The sequence below is a fragment of the Dysidea avara genome, chromosome 6 (genome assembly GCF_963678975.1).
Source record: "Dysidea avara chromosome 6, odDysAvar1.4, whole genome shotgun sequence".
NCBI classification, from domain to species: domain Eukaryota; kingdom Metazoa; phylum Porifera; class Demospongiae; order Dictyoceratida; family Dysideidae; genus Dysidea; species Dysidea avara.
In genome coordinates this window covers 26,100,706-26,116,658 of record NC_089277.1, presented here as the reverse complement: position 1 = coordinate 26,116,658, position 15,953 = coordinate 26,100,706, and the positions used below count along the sequence as shown (strand labels likewise).

The window sequence follows — 15,953 nt, the reverse complement described above, 5'->3', positions numbered from 1 at the left end:
GCCCACTGTTGCATGCTAATGTTTTGGATACTTGCATGGCCTACACTTCACAACATTAACTGATAACTTAAACTTTATTTATGACCTACCAAATAAACTCCCAATAAACACTACATATGTAAACTACTCACCACCATGTATCAATGGCTGACCACACCACACGTTGGTCTGTCAAATCATGTAAAAGACATTACCTATTGAACACTGAGTAGGCAGTAACAGTAGCTGGTTTTCATACTATTGGGTAGTTTGTGGCAACAAATTAGGAGAGAGAATACTATACCAGCGCTTCCCCTGGTTCTTCAACAAGCAAAAAGTATCTTATGCATGCATGGCGACCACCAAATACACGCATACACTCAACACATTCCTTACACATGTCATTATGTCATGCTCACACTCAACACATTCCATGATTGCACAATTGTATCATTGAGCTTCCCTGTACACTCAGCGCATTCCAGACGACACCACGCTCACCTATACAACTCAGCACATTCCAGATAGCACCTTGAGCAGAAGAAATCTGCTTAATAGTTAGAAGTATGTATATCCTTTTAGTACAGTATTTTGTTGTTATTTTGTTTATTAGTTGCCTGAAAAGAATAAGATGATATCCACCTCCTTTTTATTACCCACTGGCATCACATGATAGCACTCATAGTGTTAAGTGCCACTAAATAACAAGTTTGGCAATGTTGAATCAAATCAGCATAGTAAGAGAACATAAAAAACTGATACACAAAATAGTTAGACTGATATAATAGCAACCCTAGATGTAGCCATGCAGTTTGAAGGAGCTAAATGGGTTGTTGATTTATATTGTACTAAGAATAACTTAATGCCACTGTGGTTGGTTGCCAATGAGGATGTGGCCTGTATTAACACATAGACAACAAAGTCCCACAAATATTTCATTAGATCCCCTGCTAATATTAGTTCAGATAGCTGTGATAGCTAGTTTAAAATGTCTAGTGATTTCGTGTTGTGTTCACTTGTTTCTCCCATGGCACTTCTCAAGACTGACCAAGGCTGCACGTGTTTGTTGTGCTAATGGTAAGTCCTGAATACTAAAAGCAACCAGATGCACATTTTATGGCTTCTCGTAGCACTTTTAAAGGTGGTTCTAGCACCTTGTATATGTACACAAATGGCTATTTATCTAGCTTGTTCGTGACAACCTTGGTCACAACTTTAATTTACACAGCGCTTTAGAGGCTTACCAATGTACGTACAATCATCGTCCCATGCGCACTTGCATGGGCATGCATTCACACTATCATAAAACTGACATAGCTACATGGAATGGGCTCACCGGATTCGAAGTACGTTGGCGTGTTTCCAGACTGGCTCTTCCTGGCTGCCGTCTTCACTCCATGCAGCCACTGCTATGACACACGGTGCTACTTATCACACGTATAATTCCAATAAGCGAGATTACAAGCTGTCTTCATTACACGCCAGATTACAAGCTGTCTTCACTCCACGCCACTGCTATGACACATAGTGCTACTTATCACACATATAATTCCAGTAAGCGCACACACATGTGCACTTAATGTAATTGCAATTAGTGACACTGATTCACTCAACTGATGGATTACTGTTTAACTGCAGCCCTACCCACATTAACTTAGTTTAAGGTTTTAAACTTCATTAATTTTGCCATTAACCTACCATCACAGCCATTTCTTGGCCGCCACCTTTGATTTCACATCTTTTTCCATCCTGGCTTTTTTGCAGACTGCACCCTTTTTTTACAACTTGGCTGCTTTTGATTAGATATAATCTATACAGCACCACTCAAATATAACTTCACAATGAACGTATGTTAAGTGATTGCCAAATTCACCAAATGTTCATGCTTTTTTATTAAACCAGGTGCGCCCACAGCTGTGGGTGTGCGCCTGGTTTACTGAAACTGTTTTCGTAAAATTGTGTGTGTGTACTGTGTGTGTGTACCTATCTGTCTCCCTATCTATGTTTGTCCGTACGCACTTATGTGAGCAAAATTGTTAAATGGTGAAAGTAGCCTTTACATAAGAAATAAAAGCAAAATAAAGGCTGTACTAACATTCTGCACAGGTAAACTTTGCTCTGAGGTGTTTTTGTTTTTTTCGGCGGTCTGAAATACGGGTGTGGTGAGTCTCCTCAGACTTTGTGAATTGCCTTCTCTTCGGGTTTTACAGGCGTTTAACAATTGAGAAACAACAATGCTAGCCTCGTACACTACCAGGAATAGCCTATCTCTTCGAGTTGGGAAGGGGGTGTATCCTTTACGTACGCGAATGAAAATAAAGAGCAGCTCTTAGGCTTTTTCAAGAGAATTTGTCGGAAAAAACACAACAGTAAAATTATAAAACAGTTCAGAAGATACTTCTGTGTGTAAATATGTTGTTAAAAGAGGTTTGTTTAAGAAGCATTTCCTTAGCAGTGCATAGCAATGTAATTGAAGAATTAAAAAATTTTAATGAATTACGAAATCCGAGAATTACAATAAATTAATTATGTAGTATTGCACACCAAAAACTTATTGGTTATTTCCAGATGAGTTAGCTAGCTGAATGGTGCCTGGTTTTTAGAAGCAGCACAACATCAACTTGTCTTGTGTTTAAACATAGTACTCATTTCATGAAGATTAGTGGCTCTAGAGATAAAATAATTAGTGTCTATAGCATAATGGCATATTACCATGCATTACAATACTTGGGCACAAACAATGATAAAAACTGCATGGCAGACAGTGTGCTGACAAAATGGCTTCATTTGCAGCTGAACTATTTTATAACAACTTATTTTGGTTTGTTCATGTTGTATAATAATACTACTAATATTCCAAGCCTCCAAGAAGATCATCAAGACAGATGGTAGTGTATAGTATGGCCCAAGAAGCCGGCGCACCACAACATGAGTATATTAACAGGAAGAACGAAAACACAATTTTCACACCTTTGTAGCTCCATGATCCCTTATCCGATTGAAACTACATTTTCTACAGGATTGCCAGCTAGGTAGGGAAGTCTACATTGCAAATTAGAAGAAAATCACTCCTGCAATTTCTGAGATACGAGCAGCCAAAGTTAGGGTTTTTTCCTTGTTTTTTTTTCTTATACTACTTCTTTTCGCACACTTTGCAAAATCTGCCATAAAACACAAATGCATGCTCTAATTGGGTTGAAATTTGGCACACTTAAAAGGCTCATTATAGCGAATCTCAGAACCACGTTTGGTAGGAATCCGATGAACATTCACAGAATTATTACCGATTATTCACATAAAATAAGGTAGAAGGTCTGTCACACCAGAATTATTACCGATTATTCACATAAAATAAAGTAGAAGGTCTGTCACGCCCACAGAGTAAACGCCTTGAAGGAATGAGCTGAAAATTGCTATGTAGATGGAGTAACTATCGTAGGAGTGCCTTTTTGTGGTTTGAAAGAAATCCAGATAAAGGCCATCAAGATATGACACAAAACCCAACCCGTTTCACAATTATGCAATCGATTTTTATAAATAAAAAAATATTAATTTTCACACCTACCAGGCAAACCACTTAGAACAATGAGCTGAAAATCAGTGTGTAGCTGGAATAATCATCATAGAAACTCCTTGAAGTAATACAGAAGAATCAGATTACAAACCGCTGAGTTATGATTCGAAAGCCATCTACGTGTAGCAAATGTGAGATTGAGATACTTTAATAGAACAGTCACCCTAATAGAACATTCGGCTACATTTTTAACTTACTCCATTATAGAATTATATATACCGAAAGTTATTCTGTAGGGAGTTCAGCTACAAACAGTTAATCTTATAGACAATTCAGCTACAAGCAAGTCACCTTGTAGAGAGTTCAGCTACAAATATATCGCTGTAGAGATTCAGAACATTACAAGTTACACTGAAGAGTGTTCAGCTATCAACAAGCCATCCTGTAGAAAGTTCAGCTACAACAAGTCACTCTGTAGAGAATTCAGCTATAAACAAGTCACTGTGTAGAGAGTTCAGCTACAAACAAATCACCCTGTAGAGAGATCAGCTACAAAGACACCATCCTGTAGAGAGTTCAGCTACAAACAAGTTACTCTATAGGAGTTCAGCTACAAACAAATCACCCTGTAGAGAGTTCAATTACAAACAGATAATCCTATAGAGAGTTCAGCTAGAAACTAGTCACCCTGTAGAGAGGTCAACTAGAAACAAGTCATCCAGAGATCAGTTTGAAGCAAGTCACCCTGTAGAGAGATCAGCTAGAAGAAGTTACCTTGTAGAGAGTTCAGCTACAAAGAAATCATCATGTAGAGAGTTCAGCTGCACACAAATCACCCTATAGAATGTTCAGCTATGAACAGATCACCCTGTAGAGAGATCAGCTAGAAGGATCATCTTGTATAGAGTTCAGCTACAAACAAATCACCCTGCAGATAGTTCAGTTACACACAAGTCACCCTGTAGAGAGATTAGCTAGAATAAGTTATATTGTAGATTTCAGCTACAAAGAAACCATCATGTAGAAAGTTCAGCTGCAAACAAATCACCCTGTAGAGAGTTCAGCTACAAACAAATCACCCTATAGAGACTTCAGCTACAAACAAATCACCCTGTAGAGAGATCAGCTAGAAACAAGTCACCCTGTAGAGAGATCAGCTAGAAATAAGTCACCCTGTAGAGAGATCAGCTGCAAAGAAACCATCCTGTAGAGAGTTCAGATACAAACAAGTTACCCTTTATGAGATCAGCTAGCATCTTGTAGAGAGTTCAGCTACAAACAATTCACCCTGTAGAGAGATCAGCTAGAAGAAGTCGTCTTGTAGAGAGTTCAGCCACAAAGAAACCATCATGTAGAGAGTTCAGCTGTAAACAAGTCACCCTGTACAGAATTCAGTTACAAACAAATCACCCTGTAGAGAGTGCGGCACCAAATTCACCTGAATTGTCGTTATTAAAATTTTTACCAATAACCTATATACTATCACATCCATTTCTTGGCTGCCACCTTGGATTTCACATCTTTTTTCACCACAGCCTTTTTGGGGGCCACACTCTTTTTTTACAGCTTGGATGTTTTGGATTAGATTATCATTACACGAGCAGCAGCTGGATAAATGTTCCAGTGGTGGTTTATCCTATAGTGCATTGAACATTATAATTTTACATGTAAGAAGTAGTACAAGTACACTTACAATAGTAATAATACACTACTGTATACAAATGGGTTACACAGCTACAGGCATGTACAAGCCACATGTATTGCTTGTGTGAATTGTTTAGTTGCACATGAATGCTCATGGTAAATATCATGTGGGTTTAGATGCACATGAGCAAAACTATGTTTGAGTGATACTGTATATTTCACATTATTTTTAAGTAATTTTAAGCACCACTCTATAGAATAGTATAATTATGTGTGTGATGGTCAACCATATTAATCCTTTTTGCTGGCTGTACAGACAGACTGATTGATGCAATACCAAATCACAATCTTGAGAAGTATGTACACAAGAAACATACCATATGGCTGGAATTCTTCAAGGGATAAAACTTTTGCGAAAGCATGTAAAATTATATTTTTGTATTTCTTAATTGACGAAGATCTAGAAAACATTTGTACAATAAAGGTAATAGCTGTGTACATAACCTCAAGCATTTCAAAAATCATTTTCAGAGATATGATTTTCACAAAGTTATCAACACTCGCAAAATTCATGAAAGTTTCATCCCTCGAAAATTTCTGGATATACAGTACTGTACCTTTGTTTTTCATGCATTCATTACAGATAAACTTATTGTCTTCATCCATATTGTCCACCTCAGTGTGGTCAGCAAGAGAACGCTCCAAATTAGTAGCAATCTTTGTTACACAGGGAGGTAGATAGGGCATATGTTTCTTCTCAAGTAGACTCTGTACACTCTTTACATTGAATTTCACATCAGCTTTTGAAGTACATTGATGCGTAGAACCTCTATTTCCAGTGAACACATTGTTTTTGCTTTGCCCTTTTTTATATTGATGCTGATATTTCCCTTCATCCACACTGCTGGAAGCTGTGTTCTGCAATTACAATTAATATCACAAAGTGTTGCAATCATACCAAATTGTCAAACAGATGTGGCAATAACAAAAAATAATTAATGTAAGCTGTGGTCTTCTACACACCTATTGTAGCTAAAACACCAGTTAATTCATCCTTTCACATTATGACATTGTGCTAAAAGTTAGTATTATCAGGTCAAGGTTGTTGAATGGCTTGTAAACATTTCATTGGTCTGGTAAAAGGAATGCAACAAAGTTATAGAAGCTATTTCAGTAAACTTGTTTACTATTTGAAGTACATAATTATGTTGCATTGAGATTACAATACAGAACACCTGCATCTTTGATGAAGCAAGTAAAATATAGGATAAAAGTACACTTTTCCATAGTATAGCAAAATCAAGACACATGCGGCCCAAGAAGCCATCGCGCCACACCATGAGTATGTTAACAGGGGAAAAAAAGTGATTTTGACACATGTGTAACTCTGTGATCCCTTCTTATCTGATTGCAACCAAATTTGCTACACAAATGCCTGCTCCAGGAAGGGGAGTCTACATACCAAATTTGAAGAAAATTTCCCTAGCCATTTCCAAGATACGAGCAACCAAAATTTAATATTCATTTCTTCATTTTTTTCTACTTCCTCTTTTTGCACACTTTTCAAAATCTGCCATAAAACACCAATGTGTGCTCCAATCGGGCTGAAATGTGGCACACTTCAAGGGGCACATTAAAGTGGATCTCAGTACCACGTTTGGTAGGAATCTGATGAACATGCATGGAGTTATGATTTACATAAAATAAGATTGAACTTCTGTCACGCCCACGGTAAACCCCTTAGAGGAATGAACCGAAAATAGCTATGTAGATGGATTAACCATCGTAGGAGTGGATTTTTGTGGTTAGAAAGGAATCGAGATAAAGACCATGGAGATATTACACAAAATCCAACCTGTGTCACAATTATGCAATCGAGTTTTGTGAATAAAAAACTATTAATTTTTCACACCTACTAGGTAAACTGCTTTGAAGAGTGAGTTTATAACCAGTATGTAGATGGAGTAATCATCATAGAAAGTCTATGGAGTAGTATAGAAGAATCGGAGTAAAATCCATTATAACGCAAGATCTAACTACGTGTAGCAAGTGTGCGACTGAGATATGTACTCTAATAGTACACTCACCCTATTAGAGCATTCAGCTTGTATGCAGTTACATAAAGTATATAGTTACTTCATTGTGTTCTATTATTACTATAATAATGGTTCATTTGATGCTGTTTTTGTTGAAGAAAAAAGCACAAGACTAGCAACTGTATACACTGTAAATAAACTGGAAGCTGCCTGAATGGAGAGTTCAGCTATGTACAAGGCACACTATCAGGAGTTCATCTAACCCATGGGAGTTCAGTTACATACCAGTTATCTGGTTAGACAAACAAGTCACCCAGTAGAGAGTTGAACTACAAACAATTCACCCTGCAGAGAATTTAACTACTGTACAAAAAGTCACCCTGCAGTGGCATAGCCAGAAAAAATTTTTTACCGAGGCAAAATTTATACATTGACCTAATTGAGAGGGTCTGCTACTGACTTAACTGATTCACAAACACTTTCAAGTATGGGTAGTACTACAGCACTTGCAGGTTGACTATCTGTTTGGATGTAAGAAAGTGCTTCAGAAGACTCTGAGTGTCTTTCTATGTGCCATAAGTAATGCTCCAGCTTAGTTAATGCTGCAGTATACCATGCTTCAACTATTAGACTAGTTTAATTGCATTTAACACAATACCATTTTGAGTGGTCAGGCCATCCATGGATTGCAACGGAGGTCACAGTCATGCACACTATATTTTTTTATTGATCTGATGCAATGTTCAAGTCAGAGATTATCTCTTTCATGTGACACTCAACTGCATATGCTAAGCATGTCAAGTCGTGGAGTCTGGAGGAATGCTCCCTCAAGTAAAATCTGTGCTTTGAAATGACATGTGGAGGCTACTTTGTTGCTAATGCATGGTATGCTTGATCAATTACCAGAGATGGGGTAACACGTTATGCAATATAACGCGTTACATAATATATACTACAGTTCACGATTCTAAGGAATATAACGTGCTACTTTTGGAAATGCAGTAATATAACTTTAAGTTACTTTTGGAAACTATAATTCATTATATAGTAACTAAAATTATGTAATGAGTAGCTAGAAGCAAAAAAGTAACAAGTAACTTTACCGCAATGTTACGAGTGATACTACGAGTAACAATGAACAAGTAACGCATTATAAATGAATTTTACTGTCAATTATCCATTATACATTAATTAATCACCTTAATTCATTAACCTTTCATCTATAATGGTGCTCAGGTGTTGCATGTACATGTGACTGATGTGCATCCTGTGACTGCATGCCGTTTATATATGACTGAATTTTGGAAAATCACCCATATGGGCGCATTTGACACCTAAAATATTTAATGATCAAACAGCAAACGTTATAGTGCTAATCTACTTGTTAATGGTTGCAAGCCATTCTCAATACCTTAAATTACAAGAAAATTATTGAAATACTTTTAAAACTGTGTCCTGCCCTTATTAGCAACCCACTAAACATGAAAATTCTAATTATTTCACGCACGCCCATATGGGTGATTTTCCAAAATTCAGACACATATGTTAACTTTAACTTAGCTGTCTTAATAAAAAAGTAACTTAGAATGAATATAAATTAGTAACTTAATATTTGTAGCTAATATTATCTAATCCAAAACAGCCGAGCTGTAAAAAAAGAGTGCGGCCCTCAGAAAGGCTATGGTGAAAAAAGATGTGAAATCCAAGGTGGCGGCCAAGAAATGGCTGTGATGGTGGGTTAATGGTAAAAATTTTAATAACAACAATTCAAGTGAATTTGGTGCTGCTTGGTCTTGGCACAAAATTCACCTGAATTGTCGTTATTAAAAGTTTTACCAATAACCTACCATCACAGCCATTTCTTGGCCGCCACCTTGGATTTCACATCTTTTTTCACCATAGCCTTTCTGAGGGCCGCACTCTTTTTTTAAAGCTTGGCAGTTTTGGATTAGATTTCACTTATTTTTGCATTTGTATACCCCATAGGCCGGCTTTAGGGCTTTTTAACCTATCATTTTTTCTTTACCACAGGAAGAAGAACAGATGAAGCAGGGTGATTTCTTTGTAGCTGAACTGTCTACAAGGTGATCCTTCTAGCTGATCTCTCTACCGGATGACTGGTTTGTAGTTGAACTCTCTACAGGGTGATTTGTTTGCAGCTGAACTCTCTACAAGGTAACTTCTTCTAGCTGATCTTTCTACAGGGCGATTTGTTTGTAGCTGAATTCTCTACAGGGTGACTTATTTGCAGCTGAACTCTCTACATGGTAGTTTCTTTGTAGCTGAACTGTCTACAATGTAACTTCTCCTAGCTGAACTCTCTACAGTGTGACTTGTTTCTAGCTGATCTCTCTACAGGTGATTTGTTTGCAGCTGAACTCTCTTACATGGTGGTGTCTTTGTAGCTGAATTCTCTACAAGATGACTTCTCTTTACAGGATGACTTGTTTCTAACTGTACTCTCTACAGGGTGATCTGTTCATAGCGGAACTTTCTACTGGGTGATTTGTTTGCAGCTGAACTCTCTACACGATGGTTTCTTTGTAACTGAACTCTCTACAAGGTACTTCTTCTAGCTGATCTCTCTACTGGGCAATTTGTTTGTAGCTGAATTCTCTACAGGGTGATTTGTTTGCAGCTGAACTCTCTACATGATGGATTCTTTGTAGCTGAACTCTCTATTAGGTACCTTCTTCTAGCTGATCTGACTACTGGGTGACTTGTTTGTAGCTGAATTCCCTACAGAATAACTTGCAATGTAGTAAATTATAAACGCAGCTGAATGCTTTATTACGGTGACTGTTCTATTAGAGTATCTCGATCTTGCATTTGCTACACTAGTTGCCTTTTGAAACATAACTCAGTAGTTTGCAATCCGATTCTTCTGTACTACTGCAAGGACTTTCTATTATGATTATTCCAGCTACACTGATTTTCAGCTCGTTGCTCTAAGCGGTTTGCCTGGTAGACACGAAAACCTATAGTTTCTTTATTCATAAAAATCAATTGAGTTATTTTGACACAGGTTGGATTTTGTGTCATATCTACATGGTCTTTATCCCGATTCCTTTCAAACCACAAAAAGGCACTCCTACAATGGTTGCTCCATCTACATATCAATGTTCAACTGATTCCTCCAAGCCATTTACCCTGTAGGCGTGACAGACTTTCCACCTTATTTTACGCTAATAATCGGTCATAACTCTGTAAATGTTCATCGGATTCCTACCAACTTTAGTACAGAGATCCGCCTTAATGAGCCCTTTAAGTGTACCAAATTTTAGCCCAATCCGAGCATGCATTCGTGTTTTATGGCGAATTTTGCGCAGTGTGCAAAATGAAGAAGATGAAGAAGAAAAAAACGAAGAAATTAAAATGAAATTTTGTTCGCTCGTATCTCAGAAATGGCTGGAGCGATTTTCTTCACATTTGGTATGTAGACTCCCCTAACTGGCCGGCAAGTCCCTAGCAAATATGGTTCCAATCAGATTAGGGATCACAGAGCTACATTGGTGTGAAAATTGCGTTTTCTTTCTTCCTGTTAATATACTCACGGTGTGGCGCGCCGACTTCTTGGGCCGCACAACACACTACCGTGTGTCTTGTTTCAGTTAGTAACTTAATATGTAATATTATTACATTACTCTTTATTCTAAGTAATTTGTAACTGTAATATATTATCTAATCCAAAACAGCCAAGCTGTAAAAAAAGAGTGCGCCCCTCAGAAAGGCTATGGTGAAAAAAGATGTGAAATCCAAGGTGGCAGCCAAGAAATGGCTGTGATGGTAGGTTAATGGTAAAAATTTTAATTACGACAATTCAAGTGAATTTTGTGCCAAGACCAAGCGGCACCAAATTCACCTGAATTGTTGGTATTAAAATTTTTACCATTAACCTACCATCACAGCCATTTCTTGGCCACCACCTGGGATTTCACATCTTTTTCACCATAGCCTTTCTGAGGGCCGCACTCTTTTTTTACAGCTTAGCTGTTTTGGATTACGTATAGATTTCACTTCTTTTTGTATTTGTATACCCCAAAGCCGGCGTATGGCAGGCTTTAGGGCTTTTTAACCTATCATTTTTTTCTTTACCACAGGAAGAACAAAAGATGAAGCAGGATGATTTCTTTGTAGCTGAACTGTCTACAAGGTGATCCTTCTAGCTGATCTCTCTACCGGATGACTTGTTTGTAGCTGAACTCTCTACAGGGTAATTTGTTTGTAGCTGAACTCTCTACAAAGTAACTTCTTCTAGCTGATCTTTCTACAGGGTGATTTGTTTGTAGCTGAATTCTCTACAGGGCGATTTGTTGGCAGCTGAACTCTCTACATGGTAGTTTCTTTGTAGCTGAACTCTCTACAATGTAACTTCTTCTAGCTGAACTCTCTACAGTGTGACTTGTTCCTAGCTGATCTCTCTACAGGGTGACTTGTTTCTAGCTGAACTCTCTAAAGGTGATTTGTTTGCAGCTTAACTCTCTTACATGGTGGTTTCTTTGTAGCTGAACTCTCTACAAGGTGACTTCTTCTAGCTGATCTCTCTACAGGATGACTTGTTTCTAACTGAACTCTCTACAGGGTGATCTGTTCATAGTGGAACTTTCTACTGGGTGATTTGTTTGCAGCTGAACTCTCTACATGATGGTTTGTTTGTAGCTGAACTCTCTATTAGGTACCTTCTTCTAGCTGATCTGACTACAGGGTGATTTGTTTGTAGCTGAATTCCCTACAGAATAACTTGCAATGTAATATAATTGAGTAAATTATAAACGCAGCTGAATGCTTTATTAGGGTGACTGTTCTATTAGAGTATCTCGATCTTGCATTTGTTACACGTAGTTGCCTTTCGAATCATAACTCAGTGATTTGTACTCCAATTCTTTGGTACTACCGCAAGGACTTTCTACGATGATTATTCCAGCTATATACTGATTTTCAGCTCGTTTCTCTAAGCGGTTTGCCTGGTAGACACGAAAACTAGAGGGCCGTGCTATTCAGCAAAGGCTTGGTGATAAACATCGTCTTGTTGATCGTTCTGATCCAGATGGAAGATTAGCTTATTCTTTTGCCAAACTTATGTTCAATGGAAAAACTAAGCATGCTTTAGACATCCTGTCAGGGCAGGGAAAAGGAAGACTTCTCCATTTGTCTGAAATTGTTGATGTTCAGAAAAGCAAAACAGTGCGAGATGTTCTTGAAAGTAAACATCCTTCTGCTGCTCCACTTTACCACGAATGTTTGGATACTAACTGTGATCCCTCCTTAGTGTCTCATCCCATTATTTTTGAAGCATTGGATGGGCCTGTGGTTCGTGCAGCAGCTCTTCGCACCTCAGGATCTGCGGGCCCTTCTGGTGTAGATGCGTATGGTTGGAGACGTTCGTGTACTTCTTTTAAGTCTGCCTCTGATGAACTATGTTGTTCCATTGCTATCTTAGCTCGTCAGCTGTGCACATCTTTTGTTGATCCTGAGATAGTTCTACCTCGTGTCATGTAGACTCGTAGCTTTGGATAAAAATCCTGGGGTCCGGCCTATTGGTGTAGGAGAGGTAGTAAGACGCATCATTGCCAAGGCTGTTCTGTCGATTATTGGACCTGACATTCAACGGGCTGCCGGTCCCCTACAATTTTGTGCTGGCCAATCTTCTGGAGTTGAGGCTGCAATCCATTGTATGAGAACTGTTTTCAGTATATGAATTCTGAAGGTTTTTACTTGTGGATGCCAGCAATGCTTTCAATTCACTTAATAGGGCAGTATCTCTGCAAAACATCCAATGCACTTGTCCTGCCTTTTCAACCATCCTTATCAACACGTATCGTTTTCCAGCACCACTAAATGTCGATGGTGATGTAATTTATTCCAATGAGGGTACCACCCAGGGAGATTCTCTGGCTATGCCTTTCTATGCCTTGTCCACCATACCCCTAATTCGTAAATTGCCAAATAATGTTATTCATGCTTGGTATGCAGATGATACTAGTGCTTGTGGACAAATTTCACATTTGCATTCGTGGTGGAACTAGATTTCATCACTTGGACCACCTTTTGGCTACTTTCCTAATGCCTCCAAGACTTGGCTTGTTGTCAAAGAACAATACTTGAAACATGCTCAAATGCTGTTTGCTAATACTTGTGTCAATATAACCACAGATGAGAGGCCTCACCGTGGAGCAGCAATTGGTTCTTCTAATTACATCGCTCAGTATGTTTCCAGTAAAATTTCAACTAAGGTTCAAGAGTTACATTTGCTGTCATTGTTTGCTATTACCCAACCCCATGCGGCTTACTCTGCCTTTACACACGGACTAATCAGCAAATGGTTATTCATTGCTCGTACTATTCCTGATGTAGATGATCTTTTTCAACCACTTGAGGAATGTATTCGACACACCTTCATTCCTGCGGTAACTGGTCATTTACCTCCTGGTGATTTAGAGAGAGATTTGTTGGCTCTCCCCACTCGAATTGGTGGCATGGGTATTATCAATCCCATCAAAACGTGTGCATTTGAGTTTTCTTCCTCCAATAAACTTACCAAGCCTTTACAATCCCTTCTATTATCTCAGACTGGTACCTCCTCCAATGATATTCCAGGTGAACAATTTTCCACCAAAAAAGAAATTTATCGCTTGAAATTCTCTGCAACTTTCTTCATCAAAGCAAGTTTATTAGATGGAGCCAGTTCTAGTTTGAAGAAATCTATTGAATTGGCCTCTGAAAAAGAAGCTTCGAACTGGCTAACTGTTCTACCATTGCAGGAACACAATTTCAGCCTACACAAAACCGCTTTTCATGATGCAGTTGCTCTCAGATATGGCTGGGATCCAGCCAGGCTCCCTCAACATTGTGCCTGTGGCACAAAGTTTTCTGTTGAACATTCTTTTACATGCCCCAAGGGTGGCTTTCCATCAATTCGCCATAATTAAATTTGGGATTTGACAGCTAGTTTACTTACAGAGGTCTGTCATGAGGTTGAAGTGGAGCCCCATTTACAACCAATCACTGGTGAGCACTTTATTTTAGCTTCTTAAAACACCGAAGATGGAGCTCGTCTTGACATTTCAGCAAACGGTTTTTGGGGTGGTCGCTGTGAGAAAACCTATATTGGCGTAAAAGTTTTCAATCCTCACGCTCCAAGTAATCGAACCACCAATACCAAGAGCATTTACAGAAAACATGAATTGAGTAAGAAACATTTGTATGAAGCTCGTATCCGTGAAGTTGAACACAGTTCCTTTATTCCTTTAATTTTCTCAGCCACAGGAGGAATGGCTAATGAAGCAACAGTTTTTTACAAGCGCCTTGCCTCCCTGCTATCTGACAAGTGGGACACAAATTATGCAGCTGTAATGGGATGGGTGCGGTGCTGCCTATCCTTCTCACTTCTGAGGTCTGCAATCAGATGTTTAAGGGGATCTAGGTCATCAAAGGGCCGCTTTGGTCATTCGTTAGAAACAGCACCAATTGATCTTATCCAGGTTGAGACTAAATTGCCAGTTTTCTAAAGGGTGACTGTCATGTAGTGTTTGTTCTTGTTTTTTCTCTTTGTATTTGTATTTATTCATTTGTCAAAAAACAAAACAAAAAAAACTAGTAGTTTTTTAATTCATAAAAATTGATAACGTAATTTTGACACAGGTTGGATTTTGAGTCATATCTCCATGGTCTTTATCCCGATTCCTTTCAAACCACAAAAAGGCACTCCTACAATGGTTGCTCCATCAACATATCAATTTTCAACTGATTCCTCCAAGGGGTTTACCCTGTAGGCGTGACAGACCTTCCACCTTATTTTACGCAAATAATCGGTCATAACTCCGTGAATGTTCATCGGATTCCTACCAACGTTGGTACGGAGATCCGCATTAATGAGCCCTTTAAGTGTGCCAAATTTCAGCCTAATCCAAGCACGCATTCGTGTTTTATGGCGAATTTTGTGAAGTGTGCAAAATGAAGATGAAGAAGAAAGAAATTAAAACGAAATTTTGTTCGCTCGTATCTCGGAAATGGCTGGAGCGAGTTTCTTCAAATTTGGTATGTAGACACCCCTAACTGGGCGGCACGTTTCGAGAAAATTTGGTTTCAATTGGATTAGGGATCACAGAGCTACATAAGTGTGAAAATTGCGTTTTCTTTCTTCCTGTTAATATACTCACGGTGTGGTGCGCCGACTTCTTGGGCCGCACGACACACTACCGTGTGTCTTGATATTGATATAAAGTAATATGTAATATCAAGACACACGGTAGTGTGTCGTGCAGCCAAAGAAGCCGGCGCGCCACACCGTGAGTATATTAACAGGAAGAAAGTAAACGCGATTTTCACACCTTTGTAGCTCCGTGACTCCTTATTCAATTGAAACCAAAGTTGCTACAGAAGTGCTGGCTAGCTAGGGGAGTCCACATTCCAAATCTGAAGAAAATCGCTTCAGCCATTTCCGAGATACGAGCGGCCAAACTTTGGGTTTTTTTTCTTCTTTTTTTCTTCTACTTCTTTTCGTACACTTTGCAAAATCCGCCATAAAACACGAATTTGTGCTTCAATCGAGCTGAAATATGGGCCACTTAAAGGGCTCATTAAGGCGAATCTCAGTACCAAGTTTGGTAGCAATCCGATGAACATTCACGGAGTTATGACCGATTCTTTGCGTAAAATAAGGTCGAAGGTCTGTCACGACCACAGGGTAAACCACTTGAAGGAATGAGCTGCAAATTGCTATGTAGATGGAGTAACTATCGTAGGAGTGCCTTTTGGGGGTTTGAAAGGAATCCAGTTAA

General features: G+C 38.7%; 1 protein-coding gene across 3 annotated transcripts in view; it reads right to left on the bottom strand.

Annotated features, from left to right (window-relative positions):
* The window catches only part of LOC136257207 (uncharacterized), a 181,438-nt gene that overhangs the window by 37,734 nt on the left and 127,751 nt on the right, over positions 1-15,953 (bottom strand). For all 3 annotated transcript variants that reach the window (XM_066050284.1, XM_066050282.1, XM_066050283.1), the window contains one exon: positions 5,755-6,055. In XM_066050284.1, coding sequence (XP_065906356.1) covers positions 5,755-6,055 — 301 coding nt within the window. The remainder of the gene's footprint in view (positions 1-5,754; positions 6,056-15,953) is intronic.